General features: G+C 40.7%; 1 protein-coding gene across 1 annotated transcript in view; it reads right to left on the bottom strand.

Moving 5' to 3' along the window:
• NELL2 (neural EGFL like 2) overlaps positions 1–14,470 on the bottom strand; it is a 366,183-nt gene that overhangs the window by 134,378 nt on the left and 217,335 nt on the right. Inside the window, exon 14 of the mRNA XM_054719142.1 lies at positions 12,768–12,893. Within this exon, the coding sequence (XP_054575117.1) occupies positions 12,768–12,893 (126 nt within the window). The remainder of the gene's footprint in view (positions 1–12,767; positions 12,894–14,470) is intronic.

The following is a 14,470-nucleotide window of genomic DNA, read 5'->3' as shown; positions in this document are numbered from 1 at the left end:
TCTAAGCTCAATGGCTTGAAACCACATAAATTCATTATCTTATAGTTCTATAGGCCAGCAGCCTGACAGGTCTACTAGGCTAAAATCACAATGTCCACATTGCTGCATTCCTATTTGGAGGCTGTTTTCTTGTCTATTCCACCTTCTAGAAGCCATTCCTCTAGAGCAGGGGTGGGAACAACTGGCCTACGGGCCATATAAGGCCCCCGAAATCACTTGGTCTGGCCCTGCCAAGGCATTAGGGGTGAGTTAATGGAATGTTTGACCAAATATAGCAGGCTAATTTTTAAGTTTATAATCTTGTATGGCCCATGAATGATGTTGTAAATATCCAAACGGTCGTTGGCCGAAAAAAGGTTCCCCACCCCTGCTCTAGCAGTTATTTTTGCTCATGGCTGTATCTTCAAAGCCAATAATGTTGCATCTCTCTGACCATTCTTTCATAGTCACACCTCCCTCTGACAAAAGTCGGGGAAAGTTCTTCTCTTTTAAGGATTCATGTGATTAGATTGAGCCCACTTGGATAACTGAGGATAATATCCTCATTTCAAGGCCTTTAACCTTACCCAGATTTTCCCTATAAAGTAACACATCACAGGTTCTGGGGATTATTAGGATGCGGGCCTCTTTGAGGACCATTATTCCATTTACCACAAAAGGGAGCAATAATAACAACTATTCCTTTCAAGTGCTTATGTTCCCATTGTCATGCTGATGACTGTGCCTGCTTCTTCTCATTGAATTCTAAAAACAACATATAAGGTATGCAATATCATTCCATTTTAAAGATGAAGAAACTAAGGCTATGAAGTTAGGAAAATTGCTCAAGATGACAGCTAGTAGATAGCAGAACAAGGACTCAAATCCAAAAAGCCTGAATAAGATAGTACCCATAAGCTAACATGCCACAGAATATTCCTGGTGAAGAGGGACCGAGGGAGAAGATTATAATTTGATTTGGACCAACTAAAATAGAGGCTCCATGGACCGCTTAGCTAGTTCCTGTCTTGTTATAGTTGTTTGTTGTTGCATTTCAGAACATTTAATGAGCATGTATCTGCAAATCTATTGTATAAAAATGCCTCAGGTAGCAACTTAATGGTTATGATTTCATTCTAAAAAAATTTCTAAAATCACTTCTCATTAGGCCACACTGAAAATTTGCTTTCAGGGAGTTCCTAGAATATCAACAGAGCATTCTGTCTTCTTTGAAATGAATTAACATATCACCTTGATTCAAGGTCATCATTGATTGTTAGACATATCATCTACTTAATAAACAACTTTCTAGCACAAAAGAAAAATAACATAAAACAAAATAAAGCATCATAGCTTCAATATGCACATCTCAATTAGAATATGCACAAACTGAGAGAAATGTTCCAGGAACCATGTCTTCGAATTTTCTATAGGATTATCTGACTTTATCTCTTACAATTCCAGTCATACTAAACTTGCTATTATAAAACAACCTATATTTTTTGTATCTACTCTTCCTTCCTGCTGAAATGTCTCCTCTTCTGAGATGTCTGTTTCTGTCCTTAAACATCTCAATTTAAATGTCACTTGGTGATGCCTGCCCATAGGCAGGCTTAAGCCAGATCACTCACTGCCTTGTCTGGGCTCCCAGCAGCTCTGCACATTTCTTTGGTAACAGAATGTGCCACAATGCACTGTAATGATTCATTCCCACTATTTCTATCTATTAAGTTGAACAATAACACTACCATGCACCCATATCAAAGCTCTAGTGTAAAGAAAAGTAAAAGAAATGTGTGACATCTCATAAGTTTGCACAATCACTCATGCACAGTTCTTATACAACACGTTTTTACTACTCTCTCTTTACTCTTATCCTTCAGTTTGGTGCTCTTTATCAATATTTAGCTGAAATGGGTTAGTTCTGAAAACTTCATGTAATATTCAATGTCTGTAGTAGGCAGCCTTTACATTTTTTAATATAGTTTTTTTTTTTTAATTTCAGAGAGGAAGGGAGAGGGAGAGAGAAATAGAAATATCAATGATGAGAGAGTATCAGTGATTGGCTGCCTCCTGCACACCCCACACTGGGGAATCGAACCCTCAACCCAGGTATGTGCCCTGACTGGGAATGGAACCGCGATCCCCTGGTTCATAGGTCAATGCTCAACCACTGTGCCACCCCAGCTGGGCTAGGCAACCTTTAAGATGGTCCCCTATGATCTCCATCTCCTGATATCTATGCTTTTGTGTAATTTGGCCTTTAGTATGAGCTGGACGTAGTGATTTGCTTATCATCAGTATATTACAACAAAGTTAATAGGATGTCACTTCTGCAGTTAGGTTACAAGAGATGGTGATTTCCATCAGGCTAGCAGGCTCTCTCTCTTACTGCCTTTGATGAAGTAGGCTGCCATGTGAACAAGCCCCTATATCAACAGCCAGTGAGACATTTAATCTGCCATATAGGTAAGCTTAGAAAAAATCCTTCCCTAGCTCTAGAGGACACTTTGATTACAGGCTTATGAGAGACTCTGAAGTAGAGGGGACCCAGCTATTCCATGCCCAGATTCCTGACCCACCAACACTATCCTATATAATAAAAGCTTAATATGCTAAGTGTCCAGTCGTCTGGTCATCTGTTCAACCAATCAAAGCATAATATGCTAATGATATGCTAAGGCTGCTCAACCACTTGCTATGATGTGCACTGACCACCAGGGGGCAGACAGTCGACTGGTTGACCAGTCATTATGATGTGCACTGACCACCAAGGGGCAGATGCTCCAACTGGTAGGTTAGCTTGCTGCTAGGGCCCGGCCGAACATGCCCTGGAGCCCTCCCACGGTCCCTCCCTGGCTGGCCAATTTCCTGTGTCCCTCCCTGGCCCTGATCGTGCACCAGTGGGGTCCCTGGGCCTGGCCTGCATCCTCTCGCAATCCAGGACCCCTTGGGAGCTGTCGGAGAGCCAGTTTCAGCCGGATCCTGGTCAACGCAGGGGCTGCCCTCCCTGGTGGTCAGTGCACTCCCACAGGGGAAGAGCCACTCAGCCAGAAGCCAGGCTCATGGCTGGTGAGTGCAGTGGCAGTGGTGGGAGCCTCTCCCACCTCCATGGCAGCACTAAGGATGTCTGACTGACGACTTAGGCCTGCTCCCAACAGGAGCCGTCAGTTGGACATCCCCTGAGGGCTCCTGGACTGTGAGAGGGTGCAGGCCAGGCTGAGGGACCCCCTGCCCCCGCCCCGAGTGCGCAAATTTCGTGCACTGGGCCTCTAATGAGACAATAAATGTGTAGTGTTTTAAGGAGCTAAATGTTGGGACTATTTGTTACACAGTAGTAGATAACTTATACCATATTATTTCCTTTGAGAAAAGAACTTTGTTTAAGCAAAAGGAAGCCTCTTATATGGCTTCAGACGTTATATGAAGGAAGTACCAATCACTGAAGTAGGTGTCAACTGCAGATGATGAAAGCACTATCCAAGCAATCAGTTTGGCTCTGCCCCACCCCAGCAGAAGCACATGGCAGAGACAAGGCTCCGGATTTGAGAGAAACTCACCCTCAGAGCCCAGATCCATGACCTGCATGTGACACTGCTGAGGTACCCTGGACTGGGGAGGAAATGAGTGCATCGACACCAGCAATATCACCAGGAGGTTACACACCCATTGCCAGATTTGCTCAGCAGCACGTCCATGGAGCACTGGAACAGCGAGGAGGCACAGGGAGGTCACACTTCCATTCTGGCTATCATGTCAAAGCCAACAATCAAGGGAGGAAATGAAAGGCATCTGCTGAACCTCAACTTCAATAATCCTGTCCTCCACAGCTGCCTGTTGCTAAGACACCGCTATTATTACACTCCTTGCTTGTATAATCTTTTTACTCCCCTATGTGAGTTTTCAGCTCTGTGCTTTCCATATAAAAATACAACTCAAATAATACAGCCGTTTGAGACAAAGGTGAATTAGGGTTTCCTGACTAACCACGTCAAAGCAGGTGAGGCTGGCTAATGAGGCTGTGCTCAGGTGAGCCGGCACAGAGGCCGGCTGGTGTGGACACATCCCACTGGGTGCTCTGATGATCAGACCACAGCCAGCTGGAGGTCAGACATGGGGACAAGGCTGTGTGGCGATGCCGCATAAAGGTTCCGACAAGCCTGGAAACCGTTGGAGCTGACAGATTCAGATAGCTCAGACTTCTTTCCAAGCTTTTCATCTTTAAAAAGGCAATTCGGCTCCCTGAGCCTTTGAGCCCGTTTCATTTTGAGCTGGCTGCTAATTGTATGCGTGCACATATGTGTTTCAGGAAAGAGATAAGCACATTGCCTTGGCCTCCTCACCAACTGCGCAGACACGTCTCACTTCTGCTCTCTGCAAGTTTTCCAGACATGGCCTGAAGTTTTCTAACATTAACCCTTCCTGGTGACTACAGTACACGTTCTCCTAGAGATGCTCTCTTGATTATGCTTGCTTAAAAACAGCTTTTCATTATGAATTCTTGGAGTCTCAGGGCTTGACATTTTAATTTTTGCAATCATGTTTATGTTTTCAAATTATTCAATAATGACTACACAGTGTAATAATGTTCAGTGAACTACAGGAGATGAATGAGGCATCTTTTGGCATCAGGGACCACATTGTACATTTCTAAAACCTAAGGTTGTCTGATTTTCATGTTTGATGAAAGATAGCACAATTTTATCGTATTTTGCAATGCCGACTCCAAAAGAACAAGATGTGGAGTGGTTGTTCATAAAAATGCAAAAGTCTTTCCCAATAGTCATGGCAACTCGTGTCCAGATGGCAGGATTGTCTGACTGCTGACTGTGATTCTTTAGAAAAGAAATCCACATAGAAGCAGCCGGCTGGGAGAATCTGCCCTGCCTGAGAACTGGCCAGACTCTCTAATTCTTAGAGGCCATATTCTCTACTCTGGGCACGTTAGTAACCAGGGTAGGTCCCTGGCTGCCTCTATCTCGCCCCAGGGTATCCCAACCTAACACTCATTCACAAGAACAATAGGAACCTTCCCGATCCTAGGGAAAATCCTCCTGTGGAAGGAAGAAGTGCTACTCAGTTACACCAAGGGCTCTCTTTTTACATCCCTATTCACAGTGCACAATAAGTACAGTTGAATAAACAGTAGCACGTTGAATCCATTGCTCTAGCAAAGCTATCTGCTTTACGAAAATAATAACTCAGTTGGAAAATAACAAGTGCCCGGTGGAAAGGGTCCCAGGGAAATAAGAGGAGAGCTTGTCTAATCATAATAGTAACAACAATTATAGTAGCCAACACTTTCTGAAGATTTCTCCTTTGCTAGGCATTTTGCTAAAGATAAGCTGCCAAGGCATTTTACAACTAGCATAACCTTGTTTATGTAGGATTTTTTTTTTTTTTTTTTGGTGAAGTCTGATATGCTTATTTTCACTTCCAGCTCTTTAGCCTTGTTTCTCTCTGATCTGTGTTTCTTGTGTACTCCCCCACCCCCACCCCCCAGCCTCTCTGCCATTGTCCACAGTATTCTTGCTTCCTTTACTATTTATACACAGTAATTATCACGGCACGCACACACACAATGAATTATCTGTGTTGTACTGTGTTGTTCTGTAGGTGCAATTTTGATAAATCCATCCAGAGCTATTTTTAAATACCGGATAATAAAGTTACTATCCACCCATACAATAAATTACCAGCTTCAACTTAAATTCTTTTTGGAAGAATGTAGAGTAAAAAACAATAATGCTATTGCTGCCTTTCTACAATATTATCTCTTTAAACACTTTATGCAAATTAACTTTTCTAGAATTGCTTGATAGGAAACTTGAAAGAAAAAAAAAAAAAAAAACCACACCAGAGGAAGCTGTTTGAGGAAGGGGTATGCATGGGTTACAACTGACTGAAAATCTTTGCTTCAGTTGCCCAGTAGCAAATCCTTCTCTGTAAGCTTTTGTGCATGGCAACAGTACCGCAGACTCTTTAAAATGCTAGGAAACCAACAGTAAAAAAAGATAACAATAGCATCATAAAATTCATGACTCTTCTCCATAAACACCAAACTAAAGGAGCCTGACAAATAGGATGGCCATAGTGATTAAAAAAAAAAAAAAGTAGTGACCATGTTAGAGCAAAAAAAAAAAGTAACTCTAGGGTCATAAAATGTAAGCACTAGGAGTATTCAATGCTATAAAAAGTTAAGTACTTTTAGAAGTAAAACTCCTTGGGGAACACCACAGGAGGCTCTTGAACAACAAAACTCAAGTATCAAGTAGAATTCCTTGTGCTCAGTTTAGACACTTTATGGGCCTTCTTTGGTATGAGGCCTGGACCAAAGCCAGCATCAGAAGGCCCTGGGTAAGGGAAGCAGGGCCAGTAGAAAGCACATTGAGCAGGCATCGGGATAGGTGTTTGAAGGGCCCTAAGCAATCCCCTCTGCCACCTACAACTGTGCCATTGCAGAATATTCCCCTGGCTGAGCTAAGAGGAGGTTTTCAATAAGGGAGAAGAGAAGAGAGGGAAGAACTTGAGGGAGAGTGGGCCTTACCGAGAAGGAGTCCCTTTGTCATGCCAAAGGCTAATAGGAGGACATTGGGCACTATAAGAAGTGAGCGAAGTGCCTAAAAGAAACTTGAAGAAAAATAGGAAAAGTTGAAAAGAAAGTGCATAGCTTACCATTTTCATTGGGTGAACCTAAAGCTGAATTTATCAGCCTTGGCCCTACTGGCTTTTTGGGTCATGTAATTCTTTGTTATGAAGGGCCACCAGTGTGGGATAGAGATTACTGACTCAGTCAGAAGGTAACCAGCAAAAAGCTCCCAGCTGAAAAGGTCCCAGAACAATAAGGTATTTTCTTAAGAGGATACTCCAGGCGTCCTCAAACTACGGCCCGCGGGCCACATGCGGGTGTTTTTGCCGTTTTGGTTTTTTACTTCAAAATAAGATATGTGCAGTGTGCATAGGAATTTGTTCATAGTTTTTTTTAAAAACTATAGTCGGGCCCTCCAACGGCCTGAGGGACAGTGAACTGGCCCCCTGTTTAAAAAGGTTGAGGACCCCTGGGATAGTCAGTCTAATAATAATATTATGGGATGTTTATCAGTATCCTTGGCCTCTGCCCACCAGATGCAGGTAGCAGCCCCCTTGTCCCACAGTTGTGATAACCAAAAATGTTTCCAGACATTGTCAAATGATCTCCGGTAGGTGGGAAGGTAAAACTGTCCCTGTTGGAAAACCACTGTCTTAAAGAACCCATTTTCTCCCTAAGCTGGGCAAGACTTTCCCCATCCCTTCTATGGCCACCTTTCCCACTCTCCTGATCCTACTCTAAAGAACTGTACAACAGTGGGAAGATAGCAAGTTCCTCAACACACACAAGAAAGAACCGGAACTGTGTGTTTCTTACTATAATAATCGGAGCAGAGAGACATATCAGGAAGATCTGAAATGAATATGTTTTATCCTTTGATAATTCCAAAATTCTTGATTTTATCTTTGCTTCTAGAGATTTTTATTCTTCGCTCATTATATAAGACCCGTGGTCGGCAAACTGCGGCTCGCAAGCCACATGCAGCTCTTTGGCCCCTTGAGTGTGGCTCTTCCACAAAATACGACAGCCTGAGCGAGTCTATTTTGAAGAAGTGGTGTTAGAAGTTTAAGTTTAAAAAATTTGGCTCTCAAAAGAAATTTCAATCGTTGTACTGTTGATATTTGGCTCTGTTGACTTATGAGTTTGCCAACCCCTGTATAAGACCAATTCCAAGAAGAGATGTCCAGTAAGATCAAACATATTTGCTGAATTTAATGAATGTTTATGTGAGGGACTCAAGAAAGCCATTTGTCAAGACAAGTTTACAAGAAACTTTGTTATGCATAAAAATTGTTTTCACAGAGTTGCTGAAGAATGCCCTTTTAATATCTTGGCTCATGTGAACCAAACCTTTTCCTTCTCTTATATTCCCTTCCCTTTGTCTTTTCTCCCTTCTTTCTTTCTCTCCCTCCTCTCTCTCTCTCTGTCTCTCCTCCTCTCCCCACCTCTCTCTTTCTTTCCTCTCTGAGAACAGAAAAAAAAATGTGAGAAGTAGAAGAGATTATGAAGATTTAATTAGGACAAAAATATACCTGCACTGAAAGGAAAATTATATTAATGAGTTCCGAAGATTATAAACTGCTGCATCATTTGTGTAAATGGCACAACTGAGTCATTAGTGTAATTGTATGATAGAGCCAGAGGCCTAGAAAATTGTGATTTATATTTCTTCTACTGATTCTGATTTAGGATTATTATTATAAAATCTGTAGGGGAAAAAATGTCTCTTGGAGTTAAGCTAATGAACTGAAACAATCTCTAAGAAAGGCAGTTTAATTAATGAATATTTTAAGTTGAATAATGTATTTCTACATAAAATATAAATCTTTTCCCCTTATTTATTTTTTGGGTTGCAAATTAAACAAATGATGATGAATATAAAGAGGCTTATCTTCTGGCCCCTCATTGCCTCTCACTAACTGTATGACCATGAATAAGACAATTCATCTCTCTGCCTTGGTTTCCCCCCATTTATGAAAGTTAGGAGATTGGGTGAGATTATTCTTAAGAATTTTTCCAGCCTGGCCGGCGTGGCTCAGTGGTTGAGTGTCGGCCTATGAACCACGAGGTCAGGGTTTGATTCCCGGACAAGGGCACATGCCCGGGTTGCAGGCTCAATCCCCAGTGTGGGGCGTGCGGGAGGCAGCCGATCAATGCCTCTTTCTTATCATTGATGTTTCTCTGTTTCTCTCTCTCTCTCTCTCTCTCTCTCTCTCTCTCTCTCTCTCTCTCTCTCTCTCCCCCTCTCTCTCTCTCTGAAATCAATAAAAATTTAAAAAAAAGAATTTTTCCATCTCCAAAATTTTATGATCATGAGGAAAATATAACTCAAATCATCTGAAACTGAAAGAAAAAAACAGAAATTCTACCAACTATGGAAGGTAATTACTCTGTGGCATACATAATTTCTACCCCAGAGCTATAGGCTTATAAAGTAAAAAAGGTTTCTTTTATTGATCAAAGCTCTTGACTATAAAGTACAGGGTAATGCTCTTTGAGTATTCTTTAAATTAGAATGTCTATGATTAATTTCAGACAGGGGAAGCAAGTTTGAGAGACCTCTGGGTACAGGGTTGAGCATGTCAGTTTTTTAGGTTATGTCAAGGGGCTCTTCAATAGGAAAAAGGAGTAGGAATACAGAAGCAAAACAAAATCAGGACTCCAAGAGCTCAGCCACAAACCAAAGAATGGCTCTGCAGTGGCGTCTTCACATTTATTCTGGAGACTCCTACTGCAAGGATGTATCTGTTACTAAAACTCAGAGAAAATAAAGCCCAATCTTTATCGGAGAAATGAAGTCCTGCTCTGGTCTTTTGTTTTGTTTTGTTTTGTTGTTGTTGTTGTTATTAATCCTTACCCAAGGCTATTTTTCCATTGATTTTTAGAGAGAGTAGAAGGGAGGGGAAGAGACAGACAGAGAGAAACATCGCCTGACTGGAATCGAACCCGAGACACTTCAGTCTATAGACACATGCTCTATTAGTATACACTGAGCCAAACTGGCTACAGCCTTCAGCCCCATGGGAAAAACCTCTACCAGAAGAGTCATTTCTTCATAGTGTCTGTGCAGATGCTGATATTAAAGTGTGGAGAGAGGGATGCAAAGTGGTAATTTAAAAAAAAAATTTTTTTTTGTAACAAGCATTCATTGACCACAGCAAAAATAGACTTAGGGCAGTGAAACAAGGAAGGACATAGAAGAAGCAACAGGAGAACCTAGGCTGGGCTGCTTGGTTCACTGGGAAGTTGGAGAAAAAGGGGCCTTGGTAACAGGTTCAAAGGGTTAGCCCAGACAAGGTGCCTCTGTCCATTGTTTCCCTGGTTGCAAGTCGCATGGGGTCCCTTAGAGGTTAGGGGATACGTGCCTGTGGGGGAATGGCAGAGGGAGGGAATGGAGCAGGCTTGCTCCCTGGAGGGAGAGTGCCCCAAAGTGGTAGAATTTAAGCATCCATTTCCTTTACAGGAACCAGCCTGAATATGTGCCCACCCTGCATAGTCTAACATAAAATGTTTGTCAAAAATCACCTGACTTGGGACTACAAAATAAAATCCACTCATATTCCCTAGCAAACCCAGCTTTTGTGTAAAAATATAAATTCTCATATTTGTAGACCTACTTGTAGCGGATAAGACATTTAAGGGCAAGAAAGTCTCCCTTCTTTAAGTAGAAGCATGGAAATAGTGGTGCCAGTTGGAAATACTGGCATATCAGGAAGGAAATTCATCCATCATATGCCAGATCTTGAAATTCTTGGCTTTGGTTCCTGAGGCACAAAAATCATGGCCTGAACAGCTTTTCTTAAAATAAATTTGGCCTTCCTTCACATTCCTATAAAGAGACACTTCATTTATATCATTAGGTACTTTGGAATCTTAGGGGAAATTTTTCCCAAAGTAATAGAAAATTCACAGTAATTTGTGGGATTTTACTTGGAAGGGAAATGCATTCAAAGAGGTAAAGACAAAGCAAGAAATTCTCCGTAAGGGGTGACAGCTAAGCTGGTCCCTGAATTGACAGCCAGCAGACAGGTTTGGAATGGTAATGAACCCCTTGAAAATATCCTGCTGCTCTGAAATGCTCCTCATTCAGTACTAGGCCCAATTGTGTGTCATGCACTCTTAGTCAAAATCTCTAACATTTTTTAAAAATATAAGAAAACAGTCCAACTGGCGTGGCTCAGTGGTTGAGCATTGACCTAGGAGGTCACAGTTCTATTCCAGGTCAGGGCACATGCCCGGGTTGCAGGCTCAATCCTCAGTATGGGGCATGCAAGAGGAAGCCGATCAATTATTCTCTTTCATCATTGATATTTCTATATCTCTCTCTTCCTCTTCCATCCTCTCTGAAATCAATAAAAATATATATTTTTCTAAAAAGTTAAAAATAAGAAAATAATAAAAAGAATATAAGAAAACAAAAAGAATCACTAAGAAGTACAAAAATGTACACAGCTTTTTACGTCCCTAAAGCAAAGGAATCAGAAAATTGCTGGTGCTCTTATTTTCAATGAGCACATCTTGAAATACCACACTCTGGGAGTGGCAATTTTATCTCAGATAGTTTTTTTTTGTTATTGCTGTCAACCATTACTTTGGAACTCAGACTTATTGATATTACCAATATTACCACAAACTGTGTATTTATTGAAACTTGTTCTTTTATATTCCTTTTTTATGTTGAAAAATATCTCCATAGCCCTTCAAGACACTGCCACTAAGGGGGATTAAATTTTGTCTAAAGAAAAAGTGCACAATTTTTTCCCATACTGTGGAAATGTTTAGGATGAACTAACAAAATAAAAAGCAAGAATTTGTAAATTTATTGGCAACTCTATATATTTTCTTCCCTCGGAATATCTTTGGTTATTCTCCATTGATTGGGAAGTCACTTCTCATTATTTTTTATTTCCATCATTTTTTCTATAAATACTATATTTGAATTCAGAGGCAGGCCCTTCCCCTTGCTCTAACTGATGAACGGGATATTAAGTAGTACACGGTATGGTCACTATAATACTTAAGGGGGACACACCAATACAAAGGCATAAGGTAGCACTTTTATTATAGATTCATATTATTACTGGGAAGTGTTAAAAGCCGCTTTCCCTGGAAAACTCTAAGTATTCTTTACATATCTCTCAGATAAAAGTTATAAAGTTGGAGGTACGGTAAACAGCGACAAGAATAACATTTTAAGTGCTCTCCAGTTTTATGATTCTACCTGTGTTTTTTTCTCACATATACTTATAAAAATAAAAAAGAAATCCAAAGGAATGTCTTATTTCACACCCACATTTCCTCAAACCCCATAGTCTTCAAACTCCTCTTCCACACCATTTTCTTTCATATTCTACAGGTAGGAGCCTATACCATATGAAGTTAATAAGTTGTCTTATCCCAGGACTATCTTAAGACATTACAAACATTCAAGATATCCCTGAACAGGACTCTGGGTGGTACTAAGAGGTCTTGATATGATATTTTAGAAAACAAACACAAGCAAAATTTTTATGATGTATTCAACTGTACTGCCCAAAGGTATGAAGAAGGTCAATTCTCTTTAATATTCCCATTTCCCAGCACTCCAAAAATCTATTTCTTAAAGATATAACATTATTTATGTTATTCCTCTATTCAAAATTTACTCTCATATATGTAAAGGAGATTCTATTTAGGGGTCATTTCTCAGATTTGCCATAGAATTCACACAAGTATAAGTCCTGTTTGTGTTTAAAATTAGTATAATACTGATTTGTTTATTAAGTTGATCTTTACCTTCCTATCAGGGAGTATAAAACTTTCATCAGACTCACAATTAACTACCAAAATCAATACCATATGCTTTTAGCCCAGTTGGTGTTGCTCAGTGGTTCATCATCAACCTAGGAACCAAGAGGTCATGGTTCAATTCTTGGCCCAGGTTGCAGGCTCGATCCCCAGTACAGGGCATTGCAGGAAGTAGCCGATCAATGATTCTCTCTTATCATTGATGTTTCTATCTCTCTCCCTCTCCCTTCCTCTCTGAAGTCAATAAAAATATATTAAAAAAACAACAACCATATGCTTTTGCTTATGACTTGTTTTGTAGTAAGGAAAAATTTATGGCAGACTTCTCCAAAAAATTAGAATTTCTTTTAGAAACTTTAAAAAGAAACTGAAGACATAGAAAGATATTATTTCATAAGGAGCCACTATTTACCTGTACATGAATAGTCATCAATCCTGATGTATCCAGTTTTACAGATGCACATGAAGGAGCCCGGGGTGTTGACACACATGGTATTCTCGCGGCAGTAATGGCGCCCTTCAGCACATTCATCAATGTCTGTGAAGAAAAGGCAGAGGAAAGAAGTCAATAGTGGCCAATATTCTAGAGTTTCTTATAATTTTCTTTGGCAGGGAGTAACAATAGTTAATAGTTGAAAAGCATTTTTAAAAAGTATTCAAGTGCTGGCTAATTTGGCTCAATGGATAAAGCATTGGCCTGAGGACTGAAGGGTCCTGGGTTCGACACCCATCAAGGGCACATCCCAGGTTGCAGGTTCAATCCTCAGTAGGGGGCGTGCAAGAGGCAGCCTATCAATGATTCTCTGGCATCATTGATGTTTCTATCTCTCTCTTCCTCTCCCTTCCTCTCTGAAATCCATAAAAATATGTTAAAAGTGTTTTTTAAGGTATTCAAAACATCTTTAATAGGAATGATTAGTTTTCAAATGACAGAAACTATAAAAGTTTTTCCAACAGCTCTTTCTGGGGTTTCAAAGATGTCTATGTATTTCAACTTGCAGCATTCTAAATATAATTGGAAATTTCCAGTGCATTCATCTACCTGTGTGAGATTAACAGAATCAGAAAGTACAGATTGGGCTGCCTTACAGTCTTGGAAGCTTCCATTACTGAGCCTATCATATATTATTTTTTGATTCACTGGCTGTTCTGTACACTTGGTGAGACCCTGCAAGAGGTGAATAAAATATGCAATATATACTAGGACTTCAATAACTTCACTTAGAGATATGAAACCAATAACATGTAGCTTATTAGAGATACAAGTAGAGATACAGCTATCCCAGTAAATGTCAGAACAGAGATGAAATTACAATGTAGAGAACTGATATAAATGAGAAACTGTAAAATAAGGTATCATAGTGAAGAACTTCTATAGTAATTCATACACCAAGTTTTGAGTATAAAGACTTACAAATGTTAAGCCATAATAGGCACTAGTGCTAATTGGGAAGAATGTGAATTTTGACCATAAAACTGTCCCCATTGTACAGCATCTCTCTGCATGGAACATAAAGTATTTTACAAATATTTTATCATTATGTAAAACTCTTAATTAAGGGCCTTAATGTATTGACCAGGCAAGATTCTTCTCCTCCAGAAGTCTGCTTTCTCAAATCCTTGTGGCGAATTCATAAAGTAGTATTGTCCTCATTTGTACTATTAAGAGAAATGGATCAATTACAGGACATAGCCAGGTGAGCCACACAGGGATCGGGCCTAAACCGGCAGTCGGACATCCTTCTCACAATTTGGGACTGCTGGCTCCTAACTGCTCACCTGCCTGCCTGCCTGATCGTCCCCCAACTGCCTCCCTACCGGCCTGGTCGCCCCCCCCCAACTGCCCTCCTGCTGGCCTGGTCACCCCCTAACTGCCCCCCTGCTGACCTGGTGGCCCCCTAACTGTCCGGAAGGAAGTCAGACGTTCGCTCACCCAGTCTAATCAGCATATTACCCTTTTATTGGTATAGATGACCTCCCTCTCCTTTTCCCTCTCAGTGTTCTGGCCACACTGAGCTTCTGATTACTCATTGAATGGGCTATGTTCTTGCATAATTATATGCCTTGGCTTATGCTTTCTCTCTACTCCTTCTCAGCCTACTACAACCCAGTGGC

This window comes from Eptesicus fuscus, chromosome 7, assembly GCF_027574615.1.
Source record: "Eptesicus fuscus isolate TK198812 chromosome 7, DD_ASM_mEF_20220401, whole genome shotgun sequence".
Classification (NCBI taxonomy): domain Eukaryota; kingdom Metazoa; phylum Chordata; class Mammalia; order Chiroptera; family Vespertilionidae; genus Eptesicus; species Eptesicus fuscus.
The sequence above is the reverse complement of the archived record's forward strand: the minus strand, read 5'-3'. Positions and strand labels throughout refer to the sequence as shown.